At 41.5% G+C, this 16734-nt stretch overlaps 2 protein-coding genes across 12 annotated transcripts in view; one reads left to right on the top strand and one right to left on the bottom strand.

Annotated features, from left to right (window-relative positions):
- gwl (serine/threonine-protein kinase greatwall) overlaps nucleotides 1-16734 on the top strand; it is a 619920-nt gene that overhangs the window by 463219 nt on the left and 139967 nt on the right. For all 9 annotated transcript variants that reach the window (XR_012826296.1, XR_012826297.1, XM_075682969.1 and 6 more), the window contains one exon: nucleotides 12697-12810. Coding sequence is in view for 7 of the 9 variants with exons in the window: in XM_075682969.1 (XP_075539084.1) it covers nucleotides 12697-12810 (114 nt within the window). In the remaining 2 variants the exon portion in view is untranslated. The remainder of the gene's footprint in view (nucleotides 1-12696; nucleotides 12811-16734) is intronic.
- LOC142573305 (uncharacterized) overlaps nucleotides 1-16734 on the bottom strand; it is a 140530-nt gene that overhangs the window by 62036 nt on the left and 61760 nt on the right. The gene's annotated exons all lie outside the window — the stretch shown is intronic.

Raw genomic sequence — 16734 nt, 5'->3', positions numbered from 1 at the left:
GTGTTCCTTTTATTATTGCAGCTGTCTATCGACCTCCGTATGCCCCTCTTTCATTTTTACAATGCCTTCAAGATTATATGTGCAACAATGTTCCTCTTAACACCCGTGCCATTATTGCAGGAGATTTCAATTTACCGGGAATAGATTGGGCTGATATTGCAGTGGGTACTACAGATGTTGCATATTGGGAAGCTTTGTTAAACCTCACTTTCAGTTACGACCTCACATAAATAGTTCCTGAAAGTACTAGAGTTACACAGACCTCGGAATCCTTACTTGATCTCATGCTCATTTCAAGCAATGTACCAGATTGAAGTGTTTTCATCAAAGATGGAATTTCTGATCATAAACTGGTTTTGCTTTATGTAAAGGAAGCCCTCCCGATGAAGAATTCAAAGAGACCAACTATCTGTGTAAGAGATTATAGCAACGCCGACGATGTTAGCATCTTGGACTGTCTTGAAATGTCACTGTACTCGTTCGATGGGGCGACTGACGTGAACATTTTGTGGAATAGGTTTAGGAATACGGTGATCTACTGTCTGGAAAAGTTCGTGCCAAAACGAATCAAGGCAGCAAAAAGCGAAATCCTTGGATTAACCGCAATATAATACAGTTTGAACGGAGAATAAGACGCAGAAGTAGGCTCACGAGGGTTGCAATGTGGGCTTGTTGGTAATGCATCTTCAAGGGGAGTACGGTAGCGCGATTAAAAGACGGGACAAAAGAAGACACATAGGGTTGTGTGTGTCCCTATGTGTCTTTTGTCCCATCTTTTAATCGCGCTACCGTACTCCCCCCGCAGAAGTAGGAATACGGAGAGGAACAAAATGGAGATTTCGCAGCTGTCCCAAACCTTTCAGCACATGCTCAAAACAGCAAGGAACACTTTTACTCGCAGGTGTTACCGAATTTCATGAGATATTCACCGCAGCGTTTTTGGCGTCATCTTGCCCCGTCGCATGAACAAATACAATATGTCTGTATTGATGGCAACATTATTAACAACTGTGCACAAATTGCTGAAAAATATAATGAATATTTTCATTCTGTGTTCGCTCCACCAGAACCATCTTCCACTGACCTTGATGAGAATCGCACCGAGGGCTGACCTATGCCAAAGCGATGTATGGCCTATGCCAGACATCGTTTTCTCTGAAGAGGGCATATATGCACTACTCCTTAACATAGACACAAAAAAAATCAGCCGGTCCTGATGGCATCCCAAGTGAATCTTTAAAACAATATGCGGAATGGATATCTAAGTATCTCTGTATCATTTTTAAGATGTCCCTAGAGCAACACAAATAGCCATCTGACTGGCTGACAGCTAGAGTTGTCCCCATCTATAAATCCGGCAACACACACAGCATCGAAAATCATAGGCCCATTTCAATTACCTCTACATCCTGCAAGATCACGGAGCATGTAATATCAAAAAGCTTGTTCAATTACTCGGAAAATGCTGATATCCTTCTTCCTAACCAACATGGTTTTAGGCAAAAATTGTCAACGGTTACCCAACTCACCAAAACCATACATGATTTTTGAAAAGTTCTTAACGCAAAGGTCAGTTAGATGCTGTTTACCTCGATTTCTCAAAAGTGTTCAACCGCGTTTTACACCCAGAACTTCTTGATAGACTGCTTAGTCTCGGCGTTAACATTAACATTGTCAAATGGATTCAATCATATTTAGTAAGAATACAATTTGTGGAAATGAATGGCGTGAAATCCAGAATGTTGCCTGTAACGCAAGGAGTCCCTAAGGGATCGGTGCTGGGCCCTGTCCTTTTTCTCAGTTATATAAATGACATTGCAGACCAGATTAACCCCGTTATCAAGGTTCGACTTTTTGCGGACGACTGCTTAATGTATACCACAGTATCCAGCCGCAATGACCAGATCGTCCTAAATTCCGCATTAAAAAGTATTAGTGCCTGGTGTAATAAGTGGAAAATGAAAATAAACTACAGCAAGACTAAGTATATAAGGGTAACCAAGAAGATAAAAAATATAGACTCCTTCGATTATAAGATAGATGGTAAGGTCATAAGCTGCGAAAACCACATTAAGCACCTCGAAATTACCTTATCGAGTGACCTCAACTGGAAAGCACACATAAACAACATATGCTCATCAACTGAAAAAAAGCTCTGGTACTTTAGGTGAAAGCTAAAACTTGCTCCTCAACTAAATTAGCTGCATATCTAACGCTTGTTCGTCCCACATTAGAGTATGCGAGCGTCGTGTCATCATCATCATCATCAGCCTGGTTACGCCCACCGCAGGGCAAAGGCCTCTCCCATACTTCTCCAACAACCCCGGTCTTGTACTAATTGTGGCCATGCCGTCCCTGCAAACTTCTTAATCTCATCCGCCCACCTAACTTTCTGCCGCCCCCTGCTACGCTTCCCTTCCCTTGGAATCCAGTCCGTAACCCTTAATGACCATCGGTTATCTTCCCTCCTCATTACATGTCCTGCCCATGCCCATTTCAACTAAGATGTCATTAACCCGCGTTTGTTCCCTCACCCAATCGGCTCTTTTCTTATCCCTTAACGTTACACCTATCATTGTTCTTTCCATAGCTCGTTGCGTCGTCCTCAATTTGAGTAGAACCCTTTTCGTAAGCCTCCAGGTTTCTGCCCCGTAGGTGAGTACTGGTAAGACACAGCTATTATACACTTTTCTCTTCAGAGATAATGGCAACCTGCTGTTCATGATCTGAGAGTGCTTGCCAAACGCACCCCAGCCCATTCTTATTCTTCTGATTATTTCAGTCTCATGATCTGGATCTGCAGTCACTACCTGTCCTAAGTAGATGTATTCCCTGACCACTTCCAGTGCCTCGCTACCTATTGTAAACTGCTGTTCTCTTCCCAGATTGTTAAACATTACTTTAGTTTTCTGCAGGTTAATTTTTAGACCCACCCTTCTGCTTTTTCTCCCCAGGTCAGTGAGCATGCATTGCAATTGGTCCCCTGAGTTACCAAGCAAGGCAATATCATCAGCAAATCGCAAGGTACTAAGGTATTCTCCATTAACTCCTGCAATATCATCAGCAAATCGCAAGGTACTAAGGTATTCTCCATTAACTCCTATCTCCAATTCTTCCCAATCCAGGTCCCTGAATACCTCCTGAAAATGCTGTGAATAGCATTGGAGAGATCGTATCTCCCTGCCTGACGCCTTTCTTTATTGGGATTTTGTTGCTTTCTTTATGGAGGACTACGGTGGCTGTGGAGCCGCTATAGATATCTTTCAGTATTTTTACATACGGCTCGTCTGCACCCTGATTCCATAATGCCTCCATGACTGCTGAGGTTTCGACTGAATCAAACGCTTTCTCGTATTCAATGAAAGCTATATATAAGGGTTGGTTATATTCCGCACATTTCTCTATCACCTGATTGATAGTGTGAATATGATCTATTGTTGAGTAGCCTTTACGGAATCCTGCCTGGTCCTTTGCTTGACAGAAGTCTAAGGTGTTCCTGATTCTATTTGCGAATGCCTTATTAAATAGTTTGTAGGCCATGGACAGTAAGCTGATCGGTCTATAATTTTTCAAGTCTTTGGCGTCCCCTTTCTTATGGATTAGGATTATGTTAGCGTTCTTCCAAGATTCTGGTACGCTCGAGGTCATGAGGCATTGCGTATACAGGGTGGCCAGTTTCTCTAGAACAATCTGCCCACCATCCTTCAACAAACAACCGTGTGGGATCCGTTTAAAAAAACCTGGTAGATAGAATTGAAAAACTTCAAAAAAGAGCAGCAAGATTCATCTTGTCAAAATGTCGTTCAACCGACTCCGTAACTGAAATGCTCAGGAAGCTCAACCTACCTCCACTTTCAGAACGCAGAAGGATAGCTAGACTAATATTTCTTCATCTGATTCACCATAACTGGTTTAATCTTAATACACAACAGTACATAAAACGGCATCTGTCTCGAACAGTACGAAGCAGCAACATAGAGCAAATTCAACCCATTTCAGCACGAATAGATGCACATAAGTACTCGTTTTTCCCCAGAACAATAGAGGAATGGAATGCACTACCACCTGAATTACTAACAGTAGACAGTCTAAATAAATTTGAAACCACACTAACTAAATTCTTTACTTCGGCTAGAAGTACATAGCTGCTACATTAATAATGGTACTTTGTCTTATGTTCCTGGTTATACCATAAGAAGCCAACAGACACTGACACCAAGGACAACATAGGGGAAATTACTTGTGCTTAATAAATGAAATAAAGAAACGATAAACTAATGGAAATTAAAGTGGATGAAAAAACAACTTGCCACAGGTGGGAACCGAACCCACAACCTTTGCATTTTGCGTGCGATGCTCTACCAATCGAGCTACCGCGGTGCTGTTTCCCCATCCACTTTCTTGGGTCTTTATGTGTCCTAGTAGAACCCTGGGAGTGTTAGCCAGTGCCACCACTCACAGACCTTGGCGGCAGACGTGGAACGTCGTTTTTTGCTGCAGGCATCGCGAGAATGTGATCTTTTTGGGTGAAGGCAACTGGTCAATAAACCTACATATGCTACCTGAAGGCATCAATGTAGCCAGATTCGAGACTCTCGTTATGTAATAAATGAGAAGAAAGGGTGTTAACCGAGGGGACCGATTTTTATTAGTCATATCATAAGAAGCCAACAAACACTGACACCAAGGACAACATAGGGGAAATTACTTGTGCTTAATAAATGAAATAAAGAAACGATAAATTAATGGAAATGAAAGTGGATGAAAAAACAACTTGCCACACGTGGGGAGTGAACCCACAACGAGGGTCTTGAATCTGGCTACATTGCTGCCTTCAGGTAGTATGTGTGGGTTTATTTACCAGTTGCCTTCACCCAAAAAGATCACGTTCTCGTGACGCCTGCGGCAGAAAGGACGTTCCACGTCCACCGCCAAGGCCTGTGAGTGGTGGCGCTGGCTAACACTCCCAGGGTTCTACTAGGACACATAAATACCCAAGAAAGTGGATGGGTCGACAGCGTCGCGGTAGCTCAATTGGTAGCGCATCGCATGCGAAATGCGAAGGTTGTGGGTTCGGTTCCCACCTGCAGCAAGTTGTTTTTTCATCCACTTTAATTTCCAATAATTTATTGTTTCTTTATTTCATTTACTAAGCACAAGTAATTTCCCCTATGTTGTCCTTGGTGTCAGTGTTTGTTGGCTTCTTATGATATGACTAATAAAAATCTGGCCCCTCAGTTAACCCCCTTTCTTCTCGTTTATGTTCTGGTTTGTGACACACATGATTAATCCAGCGGCTGTGGTAAATTTAATACCACCCTATTGTAATTTGTTTTTGCTGCTTCTTGCTTTGCATTGTGCCTTTCCCTGTGTATATGCCTTATTTGGTCTGTTCTAGACTGCGGCAGCTCTGCTATCTTGTTTCGTTTGTCTTGCAACCACCCTGTAACGGCCTTCGGCCAACAGTATTGTTAAATAAAAAAAATTTTTTTTTAAATATCTATTTGCGTAGACAGAAAGATGCGTATCTTTAGCGTAGACGTACGTGAGCGGCCTGATCGGTCTGCACGGTTCAACCACCTGTTTGCACAGAGCTTAACCAGCCAAACAAAGCACTAAAATTGCTTTAACCAAGTGTAAAACATTTTAAACATTTACAAAAACAACATGTTAACGATTACACTCCTGCGAAAAATTTACCCCAGCAGGAAAAACAAATACATTTTGTTACGGCTAAAGTCTGCGGTTGAGCTCTGTGCCACTAGGTGGCTGCACCGTGCAGACCATTCACATTTGCACTTCTGCTCATCCCGTGAAATGACATGGTCAGATGGCTAGGCCCTGCTCCTTACGCTTGCGTTTACCCGAATACCGGTCTCTAGTAATCCTCCGGTGTAAAGTGATGGCCGCAAGCACGCAAAGGCACTTTTGATCTAATATAGTCAATATGATCATTCCAAGTCAAATGCTTTGAAAATATAATGCCAAGGATTTTAACAGAATCTACTATTTCAACAGTATCGGGGCTTAAGGACACATTCAACGGCCTAGAAATTATCTTTCCTTTGGGAAACTACAATATTATTTTTGCCTTTTTAGAATTAATCTTCAAACAATTTGATTTTGCCCATGTATTTAATGCATTCAGTGTTCTGATTGCTTTCTCTTCAATGTCACTTTCTGATCTCCTGGATATGGACACCGAAGTATCATCAGCATAGGATACAATCTTACCATCAGTTACACATTGCACAATATCATTTATATAGATTAAAAATATAAAATAAGATTAAAATAAGAGCGGTCCCAAAATGCTTTCTTGAGGGACTCCTGCACCAATATTTTGCAACAGACGCCTTGTAACAACAACTACAGACAACAGATGCCTTTTAATGTAATGCCTTGCTATATGACATGCGCTATATGCAGGTTATATTGCCGCACCATTCTATCACAAAGCGCTCATACCTTGTCTTAAATTCTTGACAAAGACATTCCTTGGAATTTGGAGAATGACAACCCACGAACAAATGTCATGAAACAAAACACCAACAGCGCATGCCTTTTTGGTCAAATCTTCTCCGGCCTAAATATTAAAAGTGCAAAACAATAACAGAAACCTATAAATTATTCATTTTTTGACGGGTCTGTGCACTACCTCTGGGATCTGCCCATTCAAGAGACTGTGTTTCTACCACAAAGCTTTCCTTCGTGCATACCGTTCACCGCCAGCGTTTCCGGGTAAACATTACGGTTACATAAGCTGGAGTTTCTGGGTAGCATAAGAAGCAGTCAGGGATCTTTGCTATCGTGTTCTACTCAAAGGTGCATTAAGCGACCTCCAATTTTTTTTTACTTCACAGCGTGATTCTCCACCACAGCACTCCAAGGGAGCTTCTGGCAGATCATGGCCGCTACTCTCTGTCACACGTTGTCGAAGACATTCATTTTTCTTGCGCTTAGTACTGTAAGACGAAATGGGGATGAAATGAACACAGCATATGAAGCCTCGTGTCCACTACATAATCAGAACTCGTTGCTGGGCGAGTTGGTTGGGATTTAATTGTTGCGCCAAAAAGGAAAATAAAGACTCGCATAAAAGAGAAAGGCACGAGTTGTATTAGTGATATGTCTGTTTTTCTGTTTGAAAACAAGTTGCAACTGTTAAAAACGTCACTGTAATCGCTCTAGACAACACTGATGTACGCATGCGCATTTGTTCATTCTGCCTGCCCTGCTGTAAGACTAAAATCAGTTGAAGCTCAGTGCTCAATCTGTGGTTTCATACTCTCCCTCCCAAGTCTTTAATTGTTTTCCTTTTTGGCACAACAATGTATTCATCATAATCAGTGTTAGTTTCGTCCCCGTTTCATCTTACAACGCTAAGTGCAAGAAAAATGAGTACACACCAACTAGCCCATGACAAAGAAAGAAGTAGACCGGCCAAGTGAAACTTATTGAACGACAAGACGTTTCAGCTTTCATATGGAAGCCTTGTTCGCAATGAGGCGAAAAAGGTTCAAGTGCCTGCTTAAATAGGTTTTAGCATGTGGCGCAAGCACTGCGCACAAGCACCCCCGTTTTACATGCAGCGCCTGCGCCATATGCTAAACCTATTTAAGGGGAGGTCATGAAAACTTTTGTTTTATTTTTCAACATATGTTGCTTAATTTTTGCATGCAGATATATTGCAGAATGCCGATTTCAAATATGCATTTAGATTTCATATATCCCACTTGGAAGAAAAGGTATGACAGAATACAATAGTCCTAATTAGGTCATTTCTTACAGGCCTTTGTGGCAATTTCTCATTAAAATATAGTGTTTTTAAGAATATGCAGACATTTCGAAAGGCCCTCTGCACATCCTAAGGCTAAGCAAATGCCAATAAAGTAATTGTGGTTATCACAAATAAATACCAAAGTTGGGAAGAAAAAACAATGTGGCAGTAATTAGCCTACATTTCGTCTAATTAATAATCTATCACATTTTAAAAAGAAAAGAAAAGTTATAGCATGTAGCTGTGATATTACTAAAAAAATGATACCTAGTTAACTAAAATCATGTATGCAAACATTATCAACTTCCATAAGGCAGAAGAACTTGACCAAAAACAAAAGAAAGTTGAGAAAATTGCATTTAAAGTTTTACTGCCACTACCTCTTTTGTCTATTGAACATATGGAAAACCTTCATGCTCTAGCATGTTGCCTCGGTGTTTTTGAGCACAAGAACGCCAAATTTGCTAAAATCGATTCATGAAATCTTTATCAAACCTTTCATAAGGCAAAGGCACTTTATGAAAAAACACATCCAGAAAGTCACTTTCAAGTTTTCACTTTCAAGCGTCGCCCCTTAAATTTAATTGCTGCTTAACTGGAGCACCAGCCTCACGAGTGGTTGGTTTTGTATTCATGCAATGCTCTCTGTAATGTCTCTCAGTTAATGGAACTACTGTTAAATGGAACCAATTTCCCTGGTCCCTTGAGGTTTCATTTAAGGGGGGCACTGCTATTGAAATAATGTTAATCTTTTTCATGAATAATAATGAAACTTTCCAGTCTTATTAAGATTTCTGTGCTGATTTTCAAATATGTAATTAGTTCTGTTGTTGATCAATTAGTTACTACAATAATTAAAATGTTACTTTCATTGTTTAAAGCCACAATAGAAAATAAATCACACAATAAAAAATTTGTTGTAAGGCATGGTTAGATAGCATAAAGAGTAAGGAACGAAGGATAGCATGCACTTTTTTCATCTGATCATTAATAGACATTTTACAGCCCATTGCATACAAATGCACAAAATGTGGCAACCAGGTGGCAGAAAATGTAGCAAAATAAATAATTTCCAAAGTGAAAACAAAAAATTGCTTGCTATATTTCACAAAGTATGCAAGAGGCTCCGTTCTGCAAAAAAAAAATTTAGTTTTATCTGTTCTTGGTGTTGAGATATTGAGGCCTGATTATTACATGGGTCCCAAAATTTGTTTTTTGATTAAAGTGCAAAAAACAAACAGCATAAGTATGAAGGGACATGGCACTCAGAACAACCATTTTTGATATTCCCTCTAGACACATGAAACTTTCAGGACGCATGTAATCTTGTGTGCGGCTTACAAATATGCAACTAAGTTTTTTCTAAAGTCAGTAAAAAAAAAGTAGTTACAGTTCTCTTTGTGTTAAAAATTTGGGATGTGACTTGCAAAAAATGTACTGCAACAGGATAGCTAAAAGTAAGCAGGTATGTTCCTTGATGTTTCAATACTGCAAGTTAATAATTGGATGTTTGTATCTGTACTTTAGCCGAAGTTATGAAATTCTAAAGTAGCATGAAGCTTTAAAATGTAAACTCTTGTTGGTGATTTCTATAGGTTCTGAAAATATTTCGGTGTCCTGAGACACTATATCATAGTTTTTGTGCACTTTCTGACTGACTTGCATTCAGGGAAAAAAAGAATGACGATAATTGAATGAGTAGAAGGGACACAGTGCTGATCTGAAAATTTGAGACTTTAATAAAGCTAAACTTGAGAGAAATAAAAAAAACTGAAAGAAAACTGGGAAAAAATAAATTTTGAGCTTCAAAACCGGGAAATAATAATTACAATATAATTAAAAACACTAAATTCTTCCACTGATGTAGACATTAGGCGCCCATATAGGCTTCTAACAGAATCTGGAATGCACCACCACGAACCCACGTACATGCAAGAGGCACTGCAATAGGCATCGGCACATCGTCTGCCATAAGTAAACCTACACACGAGGATAGAGGGCAATGTTTAGCTTCGCTGCTGCATTATTGCTGATGCGGTATGAGATTGCATGATGCAGTGACTTATCTCCGGCGTGATCTTGTCGGTGCATCTGAGCCTTGGGATAACTGCCTCCTCTTTCTTGCCATAGGAAGCAGAGACGGCTTGCGCTTCGCTTTTCGTAGACGCATGTTCGGTTTCAAGCTTTTCTTTTTTTAGAGAGGGTCGATTTGCCTCTTACGGTCGCAATACAATGCACAATGAAACGACATATCAGCGGTTTTCGAAGCGACCCACTGCCAGGCCTAGCAGACAAGCTCGTCCACTAGGCCTAGTTGCCAAAGCAACAGCCAGTCAGAAGGCGCCTCTCAGCACGTTGGCGCACTGAGCCAATAGGAGCGCCGCATGCATTGTGAGCTTCATCAGACCGGCCGCTGACTGTTTTACGTTTGCGCTTTTTCTATGCGGCCATTGTCCGCGAGGATGTGGGGAACTGAAAGGCGGAACTTTGAGCGTTCGAACAATACAAAGATGGCGGCACTCAGCAGTGGGAAAGACGAGAAATAGCTCCGTGAACTCCGGTGTTTCTGCACAATTTCGGGGTCGTTTCTCGCCGTCCGTACTGAAGAAATAACTCTTTTCTTACACTTAGGGTGCTTTTCGGGGCAAATCGTTTTGATACGGTGTAGATTAGGCATTACAGACGCCGAAATATGTAGTTTCCAAAAATCTGTTTCTTTCACGATTTTTGGTTTTTAAGTCCGGCATCCTCCCTTAATGGGCACTTCAACCTTTTTCGCCATATTTTGACCAAAGCTTCAGTAGTGAAGCCAAAACATCTTTTCTTTTAATAAGTCTTACTTGGTCAGTGTATGCCTTTCTTTGTCACATCTCATCACTGCCAGACAGGCTTCCGTTGAACTCTCGATTACACCAACTAGCCCAATTCATAGCTCTTCAAAATGTCGAAGACACATTTTGTTCCTGCTCCACAAAACACAAGCTCACAACCGCATATCACCCATAAACGAACGAACTGCCTGACCTACTAAATACGACCCTTACAGATATGTTGTCTATGTATGTTTCAGCAGACCATCATGACTGGGATAGCACATTGGCCTATGTGACATTTGCTTACAAATCATCATGTCACGATACCACCAGTTTCTCTCCTTTCTACCTTTTGTTTGATCACCATCCCACTCTGCCCTTTGACACCGTGCTACCTTCGATGTCATGACACACCACAATATATGCCCGTGACGCCATTGCTTGGGCTCGTATGGCTCTCCATATTGCCTATGATTGACTTACGGTAGATCAGGCCCGCTATGACAGTCGCCACTGGAACCTTCAGTTCTCTCCCAGGAATCTTGTTTATTTGTGGTCTCGAAGTCGCCATGTTGGCCTGTCAGAAAAACTGCCGTCACAGAATACCGGGCCTTACCGGGTATTGTGACAATCAAGTGACATAAATTACGAAGTCACCCCTGTTTGGAAAAGACATCCCATCCTCATCTCAGCTTTGAACTGACGTCGACGTCCACGTGTGCTGTTTAAAAGCATACTGTTCATCTAGTTCGCTATCATTCTAACAAGTGCCAGGACGGCGCCCCAGCCCCCTGGACTTAGGTTATGGTGCATTGGGACTGGACCGTGCGCATGGGAGAGAGACAAAAAGGAAGTGATGGGCTGCTATGGGAGTTGTGACTCGCTTACCAGCCTGCGTGTGTACCACTAACCTTTCACCTGGGAATAGTTGTATACATGTTTGTGCATCAGGCTTTCTCTTCGTAACAATATAAAGCATGCACAGTCATCATTTTTATTCCATGCCGTTTACATATCTATTAAAGGAGAAAATGGAGTTAGTGTGGGGGGCCATGTAGGGCATCTCTATTATAGTTGCAGAACAGGTACCAAGGGGAAGGGCAGAGATGGGGTGAATCGAGGAACATGCATGAGATGGGCTCAGCTGGCTCAAATAGAGGTAACTGAAGATCGAGGCCTTCATCCTGCAGTGGGCACAAATAGGCGGGTGATGCCGATGATCCAGGAGCAGCCTGCATTTCGTGCAAAGTTAATGCACAGGTGTTGGGCTGCCAGCACTTCGTACACATCTGCTATTCCATTGCATAGGGTTGTTGTACATTATTTGCTTTAATTTGTTGTAAATTCAAAGCAGTGGGATCCTGTGATTGACCTCCTCTCCAGATTACCTTCTTGCTTTGTCAAGCCCACTTTTTTTTTTCAACTTTGCACAGACTGATGCCTCACTTGAGTGGTGATCACACATACGGGTGTAATGTAGTAGATCCCTGTTCCATGGTCTTCTACACTCCCAAAGTTCTACCTCCTGCTTTCTGGCAGACGTGACTCATACAACATGGCATTAGTCATGTGCGCTGACTAGCTTATTCACAAAGAAGGCAGAGAAATCATGCCTTGGCTCACTAGAGATAGGAGAAATAAAAGGCGCATTATATTAAAGTGGTTTTCTTGAGCTCTCAAATGCTAACCTGCGAAATTAGTGCATCATGGAACATTTTAACAGTGGTGTGATTGAGGTCAAGTATCTTGCAGATGATGCTTGATGCTGACAGAGGTGAAATTTCCAGAATATGTGTAAGCCTTTTTTGTCCAGAAGTAGCAGTATTTGTGCTGGACCACAGTAGATGTTGTGGTCTAACATTTCACAGCAAGGCAAAAATATTGCCGTGTAGTATTCACCACGTTATTCTTTTCTACGTGGAGGGAATTTAAATCTGTGAATGGTATTGCTTGTATGTCCCACTTCCTTTTTTTTCATCATGCTGAGTGTTACCTGGATGCTTTATCAAGCACTTGAATGCTTTTTATTTGAATTCTGCATATTTTGAACTTTAGAGGTGGATGTTCGTGCATGCAGTTAGTAATATGAGTGTTGTACTGCAGGAGCGCCTGTGGACTGGTGGGCCCTGGGCATATGTCTGTACGAGTTCATGACAGGGCTGCCACCTTTCTGCGACCAGAGTCCAGAGGCTGTGTTCGCCAACATCCTGCATGGAGGTACTTGTGCTTTTCACCACAGCTAGGTCAAGCTTGAGTACGGTTCACTCATCTCTGGTGGAATAATTGTCTTGTTTCACAAGGCAAACAAATTCTTGGCTTTGGGATGATATCTCTGGTGAGATCCAGGGTGGGAGGTGGCTGGCCGGTGCATTCACCCAAAGGCCTGCATTTGAATTTGCCAGTCATGGTTGCTGTGCACAAGGCCGGTGACACGGCCGTCTGTCAGCCACGTGTCAACAGCCTGCTTCACTAGTCGTTGTGGGCTATCGTGTCTCTGAAAGAGACAATAGAAGGAGCCGCAGAAACCAGTGCTTGCGAAAAAAAAATACTGAAATGTAATAAAGAAATAAATAGAAAGGAAAGAAAGGAGAAAAAACAAACAAAGAAAAACACTAAGCAACCGAACTAAGTGTTGTTGCCTATAGCTTGAAATTTAGCATAGCGAATAGATTCTCAAACTCCCTTTGAAATGTTTGTGCCAATTGGTTGCAATGTCTTGAACTTATAGATAACGTATGATTCTCTGTATTTTCTTTCTCATTCAGAACTAAAATTCGGCTGTAAGATGTAGAGTTTAAGTTCATCAATGTTATGACCTGGTTGGTTGAAATGCTCGGCGACGGCTTTGTGAAGCTTTTTAGCTGTGTCCGCGTGAGGTCCGTTTAATCTGATGTTTATTGATTGTCCTGTTTCACCGATACATTGTTTCTTACAGAAGGAATATTCACGCATATAGATCACATCCAAACTTGTACAAGTGAAGCTAGTTTTGACTTCGTGTGTACAACTATTTGTGGTGCTTTTAATTTTAATGTCACTTTGAAGGTGCCTGCAGGTTTTGCACCTGGGGCGACAACATGCCTTTATTACAGGGGAATGATGTTGGCTGACTTTTGCATGCACTAACATGTCTTTAAGGTTTCCGTTGCGGTGATAGGCCTTTATATAAGCCTTTATAACAACATTTTTGTATGCACTCCCAAACATAAACAGCATCCTATGAAAATAACACCTAATATTATCAAGTAATGAGCGTCTGAGAAAAGCGTTCCTGGATGTACTAAGAGAGTGGTGAGCATGTAATGACATATTTATAATATGGGAACACGGCGCAATTACATTAACCAACTTAATTAACCATTTCAATCGCTTTCACCTGAGTATTAAATTTACTGCTTACCACTCTCCTAGTCATCTCAACTTCCTCGGCATGATCGTCTACATAGAAAACGGAAAACTGAGAAAGACACTTCATTTGAAGCCTATGGATAGCCAGCAATATTTAGACTACAACAGTCATCACCCACAATAGTGCAGGCAAGGAATTTTGATTGGACAAGCAAAACGAATAGGAAAAATCTGCAGCAAAGACAATGATTATATCCACCACCTAAATGACCTTAAAACAATGCTAGCAGAAAGAAACTATCCACAATTTGCTCTCGATAGAGCTTATGATGTTGCATCAAGATTGGAGAGATAGTCGGAATTAGCTAAGAAACAGTCTACACCAGAATGTGACAGACTGCAAGCCTTTATAACAAAATATTCTAATGCACTCCCAAACATAAAGGAAATCCTACGAAAATGCTACCCAATATTATCAAGTAACGAGCGTCTGAGAAAAGCTTTCCCGGATGTACCAAGGGTTACCTATTACTGCAGCGGAAACCTTAAAGACATTTTAGTGCACGCAAAAGTCGGCCAACATCATTCCCCCGTAATGAAAGCATGTTGTTGCCCCAGATGCAAAACCTGCAGGCACCTTCAAAGTGACATTAAAATTAAAAGCATCGCAAATAGTTGTACACATGAAGTCAAAACCAGCTTCATTTGTACAAGTTCAGATGTGATCTATATGCTTGGATGTTCCTTCTGTAAGAAACAATATATTCGTGAAACGGGACAATCAATGAACGTCAGATTAAACAGACATCGCTTGGACACAGCTAAGAAGCTTACCAAAGCCATCGTCGAGCATTTCAGGCTACCAGGTCATGAATTTGATGAACTCAAACTCTACATTTTACAGTCAAATTTCCATTCTGAATGAGAAGAAAATACAGAGAATCGTACATTACCCAAAAGTTTAAGACATTGCAACCAATAGGCATATACGTTTCAAAGGGAGCTTTAGAATCTACAGGCAATGCTAAATTTCAGGCTATAGGCAACAACACTTAGTTCGGTTGCTTAGTGTTTTTTTGTTTTCTTTCTTTCCTTTCTTTCCTTTTATTTATTTATTTGTTCAATTTCAATATTTTTGGTATGTTCTTTTTTCACGACCACCGCTTTCTGCCACTCCTTCTGTTATCTCTTTCAGACACACGATAACCCATGACCACCAGCGAAGCAGGTAATAGACGGATGCTGTGCACGCCGTTCACATGCTGGCTGACACACGGCCATTGACACGTGGCTGACAGACGGCTGTGTCACCAACCTTGTGCACAGCACTCCTTTATTCTCAATTCTACACCCTTGCCGCTAACCCACTTTCGTTCGTTGCCGCACCCACCCGCCTTACCCCCTCTCCCCTTCAGAAGAACCCTACCCATATATACTGTGCTGAGGAAAGCATATGTCGCCTTGAAAAAGACAAGTCCACCTGTTGAAAAATTGGCTCGCACTTTCACCTTGCTCTCATCTTGTTCATCATCTTGAATTTCCGTCTCCCACCTTCCCCCTGTGTTGCCAGTTAGTTTTTTCCATTTCATTTATTTTCACCCTAAAGGCCCAGGGATATTACATCGGAGAGGGCTTTAATCCTTGCAATGATTTTAGAACAAACACACGGAGCAGTAAAAAAAAAACAACAATAAACAAAAACAAGCCAGGAACAATTGTGAAAAAAAGGAGAACATCGTGTTGGAGTAAGGGTGGATAGGATCAGTAATTAAGCAATGTGGTTATTTAACATTTTGTGGAACGATTTACTTTCATTGCATGAGACAATATCTTCTGGGAGACTTTTCCGATGGGTTATTGCATCAGGGAAGAATGAAATGTTTGATCAGGTGATAATGCATGTTATGGGACAACTGTGGCTTAAGCGGGAGGATGTACGTAAGAGTTGATTTAACATGGAATGCCTGGAGTATGGATGGTAACAAAAGGTGCGAGGCAAGCAGAGGCGAGAGATGGTCTGACAGGAAGCAAGTGATGGTAGTTCAAGCATACGTTTTAGTGCAGTTATGCTGGTTTCACAAGAGTAATTGGAAGTTATAAACCGAGCAGCGCAATTTTGTATTGTTTCTATGCCATAGGTAAGATATGATTTCGAAGGGGGTCAGATAGATGATGCATATTTGAACTGCAGACATATGAATGTTAGATATGCTAGCTCTTTTATTTCTGGTGATGCACTTTTCAGGCTATGTTTTAAATATCCAAGGGCACGTGAAGCATTAGAACAGATGGTGTCATTATGAGTTGACCATGATAGTGCCGATGACATGTGAAGGCCGAGGTATTTTTAAGACGGGGCATGATTGATAGGCACTGAATTTATTATGTAGGTGTGACTGGTTAAGCTGTGGTTGCGGGTGATAGAGCTTTGCATGTAGTAAGGTTAAGCTGCACGAACCATTTCTTGCACCGTACTGCGATGGAATCGAGATACTGTTGTAGTGCGGTGATGTCATTCGAGCCTTTGATAGGGGAATATATTGTTGCGTGTGGAAAGGCACAGACAGAAGAGGCTGTTTACAGGCTATTTACACAGGAGCCAGGCTGCCAGGCCGACACTCGCTCGCACCAAGGCACCGACCAACATCGTCGTTCTCGCGGCGGCTCGTTTCTTGAGCATCGCTCAATGATATTGTTACGTAAGAAGACGCAGATGAAAAGCTATATACAAGTATATTTACAACGTAATACGCCGCGCTTGGCCAAGAGGCAACAACCCGCGCTAGCCTCCAA

This window comes from Dermacentor variabilis, chromosome 2, assembly GCF_050947875.1.
Source record: "Dermacentor variabilis isolate Ectoservices chromosome 2, ASM5094787v1, whole genome shotgun sequence".
NCBI classification, from domain to species: domain Eukaryota; kingdom Metazoa; phylum Arthropoda; class Arachnida; order Ixodida; family Ixodidae; genus Dermacentor; species Dermacentor variabilis.
The sequence above is the reverse complement of the archived record's forward strand: the minus strand, read 5'-3'. Positions and strand labels throughout refer to the sequence as shown.